The 9,911-nt window shown below is 40.9% G+C and overlaps 1 protein-coding gene across 1 annotated transcript in view; it reads left to right on the top strand.

The window, feature by feature from the left end:
* SUZ12 (SUZ12 polycomb repressive complex 2 subunit) overlaps positions 1–7,193 on the top strand; it is a 31,703-nt gene extending 24,510 nt beyond the window's left edge. Inside the window, exons 11-16 of the mRNA XM_038757091.1 lie at positions 356–447; positions 569–712; positions 1,067–1,224; positions 1,618–1,816; positions 3,453–3,532; positions 6,724–7,193. Coding sequence (XP_038613019.1) covers positions 356–447; positions 569–712; positions 1,067–1,224; positions 1,618–1,816; positions 3,453–3,532; positions 6,724–7,069 — 1,019 coding nt within the window. The 3' untranslated portion in view covers positions 7,070–7,193. The remainder of the gene's footprint in view (positions 1–355; positions 448–568; positions 713–1,066; positions 1,225–1,617; positions 1,817–3,452; positions 3,533–6,723) is intronic.
* The last annotated feature ends 2,718 nt before the right edge of the window (positions 7,194–9,911 follow it).

Below are 9,911 nucleotides of genomic sequence, written 5' to 3' on the forward strand. Positions count from 1 at the left end.
TCCTAGGCCATGCTGTTACCTATGCGGCCTGAAAGGAAATTGTAACTTTTCTAAATTCTATTTAGGAGATAGACTCCTGGGTCTTTTACCTATACTCCTCTTGATGGAGCTCTTATTTAAACTTTTTAAGTATTTATTAAAACTTTTATTTAACTTTTTAACTTTTTAAACTTCTACACTGTGAGCCCACTGTTGGGTAGGGACTGTCTCTATATGTTGTCAGCTTGTACTTCCCAAGCGCTTAGTACAGTGCTCTGCACACAGTAAGCGCTCAATAAATACGATTGATTGATTTTAAGTATGAAAGCCATTATTTTAATGGACTAAATAGGAGAGTGCTTTTTTTTTCTTTCAGCTGTGAAAGAATCTTTATCTTCAGATCTGCAAACAAGAAAAGAAAAAGATACTTTAAATGAACCCCGGCAAAAATTAAGAATATTTTACCAGGTATGGACTGGTTGCTATCCTCTGTTTTAGTTACCGGGAAAGGCAGTGGAGATATATTTTTGAAGTGAGAGTGAGCTGGTCAAACATGTAAAATGATCTGTTGGGACTTTTCTGTTTTCAGTTCCTTTATAACAACAACACAAGGCAGCAGACTGAAGCCAGAGATGACTTGCATTGCCCTTGGTGCACATTGAACTGTCGCAAACTTTATAGTTTACTCAAACATCTTAAACTCTGTCATAGCAGATTTATCTTCAATTATGTAGTAAGTAAGCTTTCTTTGTTTTGTATTGCTCCGAGTCTATTAGTGAACTTGCTAATTTTAAAAAATAGTGTTTGACGGTATAGATTCTCCATTAGGAGGCTTGTGATGGGAATGGGTTGCCATAGAAGTTTCTGGTATATTTTATTTTAGTCTTCTGAAACATAATTGTAGGCACAGAGCTTTTTCTCTCCCATATCCCATATTGTCTGTGGGGGAAAGGGGAATGTTTTGTGTGTACGTTTTAGAAAGAAAAAAAGACAGTATTGTTATTTTGCCCACTCCATATAAAATCAAAATTTAGCTTTTAGTTTTGTGTGTTTCATTACGCTGATGCATTTGGCCTTCTTTTTACAGTATCACCCCAAAGGGGCTAGAATAGATGTTTCTATCAATGAGTGCTATGATGGCTCCTACGCAGGAAACCCTCAAGATATTCATCGCCAGCCTGGATTTGCTTTCAGTCGCAATGGGCCAGTCAAGAGAACACCCATCACCCACATTCTTGTATGCAGGTAGGAAAAATCGTTATAGGGGTTTGCCCTGATTTTGTTAGGCCATTTCATTCACAACAACTCTTTTCTAACCGTGGCTCCCTTGGATCAAACTGGGTGACCTTTTTTTTTTTTTTTTACCTTTTATACAGTGTTCAGAAGTCATCACCCAATCTTGCTACTCTTTTTTTGCCCAATTCCTATTGCCTTTTCTTTAGGGCTACCTACCTCAGTCTTCAGCAGTTTTCTCTATGCCTATTAAACAGTTTGCTTTCATGTACTTCTCCGTGTGTCATTGATAAGAATTGCAGTAGCTGCAGGGCTTCCTACCATGTCTTACAAAATGTGTTCAGTGTCTACGAACTATAAATGTTGTCTTAGAATAATGTTCACGGTTAGCTTATTTTCTTTCAGGCCAAAGCGCACGAAAGCAAGTATGTCTGAATTCCTCGAATCTGAAGATGGGGAAGTAGAACAGCAGAGAACATACAGCAGCGGACACAATCGGCTCTATTTCCACAGCGATACCTGCTTACCTCTCCGCCCACAGGAAATGGAAGTAGACAGCGAGGACGAAAAGGATCCTGAATGGCTGAGAGAAAAAACTATAACTGTAAGTATTTATTTCCCTATTGGCTTTCTGTTAAAATGGATTGTGTTTACTGATGTTGACTCATAGAAAGTGTAGCAAATAGTGCGACTGTTAATGCTTTCAGATGGAATATATTCAATCTCAAATGTCAGATAAAGTGGCGAACAAAGGTTTCTGACTTGAACATCTCTCTGGAACCCATCTCATTTTTAATGTTTTCAGTGGTCCTGCACATCCCAATTGAGGTATCCAATCAATCAATCAATCAAAGTTATTTATTGAGCACTTACTATGTGCAGCATATCATACTAAGGACTTGGGCAAGTGCCGTATGAAAGAATTAGGCACGTTCCCTGCCCATAACGAGCTTACAGTCTAGAGGGGGAGGCCGGCATTAACCTGAATAAATAATTTATAATATATAATTGAAAGATAAGTGGTACACGAATGCTGTGGGGTTGTAGGGTGGGGCAAATACCCAAAGGTCCCAGATCCAAGTGCATATTGAATTTATTTGCCCCAATTAGCCTTATGAGATAATCCAATTCTAAGAGTGGAATTTTTTTTCCCCTGAATTATCCAACTGAGTTGGCCATGAAACGAATTAATGGTATAGTGGCTCATTCATACAATTGAGTGGACTGGGTAGTTCCACTCTCTGAACTAGAGAATCTGAACACCCAGTTTTACTGTTGCAATTTTTGGAAATTCTGCTTTGATATAAAAACTAAAGAAAACCTAGTAATTGAGAATTTCTTTCTCTTCAGATATTGATACAGAGTTGTGTAAGAACTGCCGTTATGCAGTTGTGTAGTATCACTTTTCAAGTGATTTAGCAAACATTCTGGCTTTTCTGTGAGCTGTTTGGATGAATTCAGCTTGTTAGAAATGATTAAGAACATGTTGAAGCAGACATAAAAAGATAGAAAACAAAAGGAGTTCGAAGAAACGTAAATCAATCAATCAATCAATCGTATTTATTGAGCGCTTACTATGTGCAGAGCACTGTACTAAGCGCTTGGGAAGTACAAATTGGCATCACATAGAGACAGTCCCTACCCAACAGTGGGCTCACAGTCTAAAAGGGGGAGACAGAGAACAGAACCAAACATACCAACAAAATAAAATAAGTAGGATAGAAATGTACAAGTAAAATAAATAAATAGATAGAGTAATAAATATGTACAACCATATATACATATATACAGGTGCTGTGGGGAAGGGAAGGAGGTAAGACAGGGGGATGGAGAGGGGGACGAGGGGGAGAGGAAAGAAGGGGCTCAGTCTGGGAAGGCCTCCTGGAGGAGGTGAGCTCTCAGCAGGGCCTTGAAGGGAGGAAGAGAGCTAGCTCGGCGGATGGGCAGAGGGAGGGCATTCCAGGCCCGGGGGATGACGTGGGCCGGGGGTCGATGGCGGGACAGGCGAGAGCGAGGTACGGTGAGGAGATTAGTGGTGGAGGAGCGGAGGGTGCGGGCTGGGCAGTAGAAGGAGAGAAGGGAGGTGAGGTAGGAGGGGGCGAGGAGATGGACAGCCTTGAAGCCCAGGGTGAGGAGTTTCTGCTTGATGCGCAGATTGATCGGTAGCCATTGGAGGTTTTTGAGGAATGGCGTGGTTGTGCTTTATCATGCATTTAACTTTGCTAAAAATGTATTTTTAGCAAATTGAAGAATTTTCAGATGTCAACGAAGGAGAAAAAGAAGTTATGAAACTGTGGAATCTTCATGTTATGAAGCACGGGTAGGTGACAGTGTCATTTGTGTTTGTGTCATTTACCTTAGCGCTGTCTCCTTTTTTGTGTGTATGCATTTTTTTTAATGGTATTTGTTACTTTGTCACTTCACGTGCTTTTCTGCTTCATGACATGCAAGTTTGGAGCACTTCAGGTGACTGTGTAGTTCAAATGTTGTCCGTCGATCAAGTGGATGGCAAACTCTTTTGCTGAGGACCACTCGTCCTTAGACCAGAGCATTCCACATTTGGGTGGGAGAGAAGGGTATGTGGACTCCCCTGCTCCCTGTCCAATATAGCTTGAGAATGTGGAGGCGGGGGAAGAAAAGTGAGGTGGCAGAGATGAGGAAGAGCTAGAACCCACTCCCTGTGCTCTCTCCAGGGCCCAGCTGGTGCTCATCTTATTCGCTCTCCCCTGCTACCCGTTCTGCCCAGTGAGGAACCTGGAGGGAGGAGGAAGTTTGGCCCCGCTGTTACTCTGAGAGCAGTGCCAAAAAAGGGTGGGGAAGAACATGGGGCTCCTTGTGGGCAGGGAACGTTTCTGCCAACTCTGTTGCAACTCTGTGTCGAATGTGTTCGGCCCACCTGTCCGGGATTTCAGCACACCTGGTCAGGCACTGTTACCTGTAGGAATTTTTTGTGCTTACCCTGTGCCAGGCACTGTACTAATCGCTGGGGTAGAAACCAGCTAATCACAAGTATCCTCCCCCCCACCCCCCCCGCCATTCTGTCTGGAACTGTTCCCCCCCCACCCCCTTTGCTCTGTCTGGACCTATCTCCACTGTTCTGTATGGACCTATCCCTCCTGCTCCCTCTTGTCCTATTTTCCTTCTCTTTAACGTCATATCTCTCCTCTATCTGGTCCCATCACCCCTTCTCTGTCTGGTTCCCTTCCCCACAGCACCTGTATGTATGTATATATGTTTGTACATATTCATTACTCTCTTTATTTATTTATTTATTTTGCTTGTACATATCTATTCTATTTATTTTATTTTGTTAGTATGTTTGGTTTTGTTCTCTGTCTCCCCCTTTTAGGCTGTGAGCCCAATGTTGGGTAGGGACTGTCTCTATATGTTGCCAATTTGTACTAAGCCCAAGCGCTTAGTACAGTGCTCTGCACATAGTAAGCGCTCAATAAATACAATTGATGATGATGATGATGATTATACTCTCCTACGCATTTAGTACAGTGTTGTGGACATAATAAGTGCTCAACACATACCTTTGAGTTTGATTGGGGCCGCTAGGGCATCAGCAATATCTTTGGTGACTCCTTTCACCTCGCCCTCCCCGCCCCCCACGGGTCCCTTGCAGGCCAACCCCATTAAAATTTTCGAAATTCATTGCGTTGAGGCAAATTGTCACTTGTTAAATTGCTGCAGATTCTTGGGTAACAGGAGGAAGTGGGTGATTTAGCACTCGACTGTCCATTTTTCTATAGGCATCTGTTATCCCGGATGCTTTGCGTTGTTCTTTCACATGAAATCACCATGAGCATTTGGGGATTAGGTCTTTTACTAACCTTGGTAACTTGTGGGAGACTGAAACAGTTAAATTCAGAAGTTTGTGAGTAGAAATATTCAAGGGGAGCTGTGTCAGAAAACATTCATTCATTGTCGTATTTATTGAGCGCTTACTGTGTGCGGAGCACTGTACTAAGCGCTTGGGAAGTACAAGTTGGTAACGTCTAGAGACAGTCTCTGCCCAACAGCGGGCTCATAATCTAGAAGGGGGAGACAGACAACAAAACATATTAACAAAATAAAATAGTGTAAATAAAACGGTGTAATATCGTCATGACCTCTTTGTCACGACTTTTGCTTGAGGTCAATATAGTCTTATAATTGTGCCAGGAATTTGGGGGGCTTAGGGGAGGGAAGGGCAACAGACCACTTCCTGTAAAGGATGGTCAATTGGGCTTCCACTGTGAAGGCTTCCAGCTAACTTGGAGCCTGCCAAAGATGCAGGCAGCGGCCCCCTCGGGCCTGTCGTATCTGATAGAGAAGCAGCGTGGCTCAGTGGAAGGAGCCCGGGCTTTGGAGTCAGAGGTCATGGGTTCAAATCTCGGCTCCGCCAATTGTCAGCTGGGTGATTTTGGGCAAGTCACTTCACTTCTCTGGGCCTCAGTTACCTCATCTGGAAAATGGGGATTAAAATGTGAGCCACCGTGGGACAACCTGATCACCCTGTAACCTCCCCAGTGCTTAGAACAGTGCTTTGCACATAGTAAGCGCTTAACAAATACCATCATCATTATTATTCAAGGCCCTACTGAGAGCTCACCTACTCCAGGAGGCCTTCCCAGACTGAGCCCCTTCCTTCCTCTCCCCCTCATCCCCCTCTCCATCCCCCATCTTCCTTCCCTTCCCCACAGCACCTGTATATATGTATATATGTTTGTACATATCTGTTACTCTATTTATTTTACTTGTACATATCTATTCTATTTATTTTATTTTGTTAGTATGTTTGGTTTTGTTCTCTGTCTTCCCCTTTTAGATTGTGAGCCCACTGTTGGGTAGGGACTGTCTATATGTTGCCAACTTGTACTTCCCAAGCGCTTAGTACAGTGCTCTGCACACAGTCAGCGCTCAATAAATACGATTGATGATGAAGATAATGATGATGAAGCTGTGGCTCCCCTGGGATCACCAGTTTAGGGGGCCATGGCTTGTACTGATTCCCACATGGCTCTGGGGCAGGCTCGGAGTTCATTACAAGTCATCGTGAGCAGAGCAGTGGGCACAACAACAATAATAATAGTAATTGTGGTGTTTGTTAAGCTCTTACTGTGGGGTCAAGCACTGTTCTAAGTACTGGCGAAAATAAAAAGATAATCAGGTCAGACACAGTTGCTGCCTGACACAGGGCTCAGGATGTTAAATGAGGACCACATCCTGTCCATGGGCCATATAGTATTCACCCCGGGCAAAGCTTATGATCCAAACTAATGGCACCGTGGGGGGAGAAACAAAAATTGGGATTGCTTTTCCCATATCAATATGTACTAAATTTTGTTGACTTATCCATATTCCCACTCCTGCCTCTACTATTCGTTAGCCTCAGATTTTCCACAGTAGTAACTGTCTTGCACTGTTCCATACCACTGTTCTTGGTGTCTGTGACGGTCGTTATGCACAACCTTTTAATCTCCAAAGGTGCCAGTAATGTGATTATTTTTCCCCTTTGCTCATCAGGTTTATTGCTGACAATCAAATGAATCATGCCTGTATGCTGTTTGTTGAAAATTATGGACAGAAAATAATCAAGAAGAATCTGTGTCGAAACTTCATGCTTCATCTGGTCAGCATGCATGACTTTAACCTCATTAGCATAATGTCAATAGACAAAGCGGTCACCAAGCTTCGGGAAATGCAGCAAAAATTAGAAAAAGGAGAGTCTGCGACCCCACCAAATGAGGAGTTTTCTGAAGAGCCAAACGGGACAACGAATGGATACAGTGAAGTGAACGCTCGAGAAAAAATGTCAGAAACAGATAGCGTCTCAGGGGTCACAAAACAGAGTAAAAAACAAAAGCTTTGAAAGAAAAGGCTCACTCATGTTATGGACAAACACTGAAATGACATTCTTTAGGGAGCATGATCCCTAGAAAGAACTTTCAAAACTGTTCTTTGTCTTCTCTCTCTCTCTCTCTCTTTTTTTTTTTTTTTTAAAAAAACCACAGGTTCCAGACAGGCACTTGTAAATGATTTCAACAAAGGTAGTGCGACAGAGTTCTTTGCTACTTTATGCAAGTCCATCATGAATGTCTGTTTTAGTGAGGTTATTTATTATCTTTAATTTGAGCATGAGAAGCAATACTTCCTAAAAACTTTTTAACAATTTTTAGCCATTAAGGGATTATGAAATAATGAACATGAATTATGAACACATGTAAAACTTACATATATTTAAATTTTGCCCACTTTTATATTTGACTGTCTATTAATGTAATTGTGGTACATTTTCGGGGGGGAGGCCTGGAAAATTGAAGTAGAATTCACTAAAAAGATAGACAACCGATTAGATTGTAGTGAAATGTGTGATTATTTACAGTTGATCCTTGTTTTTGAAGTCCTGCTTTTAGGCTAATGCGTTAACAAAATTTGATCAATTATTTCATCTAAAAATAATTTTAACACTTGGAAAATGTAAAGTTGGCACTTCTTTTGCCATGTGCCTGTTTGGAATGATCTTGGGTTTGTTTTTTTTTTCATATTGGTGAAATATTCATACTGGCAGCTCATATCGGTGAGCTGCCGTGTTGGTTTTTGAAGGTTATTGGCCTTTTTTTTTTATGGATAATTTTGACGTATTGCTCACCCAGTGTGTTTTTAAACTTGCACACTTAGCTCTTCTGTTTCCCATACAAACTTAATAACTATACTGAGAATCCAGGCGTCCACCTTTTCTTTGAGGATTGGGTCAGCGTATACCAAGTGACAAATGTAGCTTGGCCTTTTCAGATGCCACTTTAGGGGCTGGGGAGGGGGTGGGGGAAGGGAAGGGAAAAGGCACTGTCAGGTTGAGCCTGAACAATATGTTGTACACAAAGTAGAATATTCAGTACAGATTAAAAGCTCTTTTAAATCTTCCAGAGTACCTTTGTGCTGTAGTTGAAAAGGTCTTGTGCACACATAATGCAGTCGCATCTTCTCCGGGAGTTTTAAGTGACTTCACTCCTGGCACAGTTTCTGCACCAATGAATTTTTAATCCCAAGCACTGCGGCTGAGCGACATCACCTCAGTTTTTTTTTTTTAATTATCCTAAAGATATTGCCTTTTCATATTCTTTATTTATAAAGGAACAATGCTGCTGTAAATAAAGGTATTTTTAATTTTTTTATTTCATTCCATCACCATAAGATGCAGTTCCCTGTTTTGTTAGAATAAGGGATCGGTAAGCTTTCTAATGGTGTCTTCAGAAATTTATAAAATGTAAATACTGATTCGATTGGTCTTGAAAATGTGTTTAACTGTGAGACTATTTAACTAATGGTGTGGATGTGATTTGTCATCCAGTATTAAGTTCTTAGTCACTGATTTTTTTGTGTAAAAAATAGGAAAGAGGGAAACTGCAGCTTTTAATACAGACTCCTTGATTTGCCAGCTCCCCGATGAGTTCTAGTAAATTGTTAAGAATGCCTCCAGATCATAGAACAAGCATTTCTCTCTGGTTTTAATTTGCTAAAGCTGTGCACATATGTAAAAAAAAAAATAGATTATTTTAGGGGATATGTAGTTCTAGAATTATTGCTTATGTCATTTCCTAAGCAGTTATGCTCTTAATGCTTAAAAGAAGGCTAGCATTGTTTGCACAAAAAGTTGGTGATCTCCCCCCTAAAAAATAGTAATGAAATTACTTCTGTTGAGTAAACTTTGTCATCTTATAATTAAAGCTGAAAAAAATCCCTTTGTTTCTATTTATAAAAAGATGCCTTTTCTATATGTACCCTTGATGAAAGATTTTGAAGAAATCATGTAAACTGGTAAGCATTTAAGTGGTGCAGTAGGTGTAAAGAAACAGTTCAGTTGTTTTAAATGATACGGTGTTTTTACATTAAATGTTTATTTGGAAAGCAAATGATTTTGTACATAAAGTTCCATAATATAAAACTTGTATCATTGACTCACTTGTGTGTATGCTGACCTCTCTCTGAGGATAGAGATGTTTCGAATTCCAGTTGAATTCACCCGTTATCCCTCCACACAGCCTGGTGTTGGGCTGTTATTATTGCCATTTTACTAAATGGGTTTTGCCTCAGAGATGGCACTAGACATTTTCCCCGACTCTCCCTGCTTGAAATGTGCAACAGCTTTCCTTCCAATAACTTTCCCCATGTAGCTGGACTCTCCATTACCTTCCCCTCCCCATCTCCTGTTCTTGAAGAGCTGGATAAGATGCAGCCAGTCCAGTTAGCACGTGAAAGCATCATTTGGCATGTTTCAGTACAAAAAAATTGCATAGATTCTGTGCCAGGTTAATGCTACCATGAAGGATTTAGAAATTTAACACTGATGTAAAACCTGTGAAAGGCCTGTGTTGTGATTAGAATGACAATGATGACAAAGTTAGACTTTATGCAGAGTGGACCTGTGTTGAATTTAATTAGCAGTTCTTACGAAAACATTTCCTTCATCAGGGCGAGGCGGCGGCTTTCCGGCACAAAGGATTTGAAAACTTTAGTTTGGGTTAAAAGCCTTGCAAATTCAAACCCAAGAAAAACTCACGACGGTAAGTTGCTTTTAATTTTTTTTTTTTAATGTAACAGAACAAAGGACAAGGGTCTGTCTTCTGCCCCATCTGATAGGCTAGCTACTGTAACATGGATGGCAATGGGATAACGTTATGATTGTCTTTAGAAGGAATCGCATCCCCAAATAA

This window comes from Tachyglossus aculeatus, chromosome 15 (genome assembly GCF_015852505.1).
Source record: "Tachyglossus aculeatus isolate mTacAcu1 chromosome 15, mTacAcu1.pri, whole genome shotgun sequence".
Lineage (NCBI taxonomy): Eukaryota > Metazoa > Chordata > Mammalia > Monotremata > Tachyglossidae > Tachyglossus > Tachyglossus aculeatus.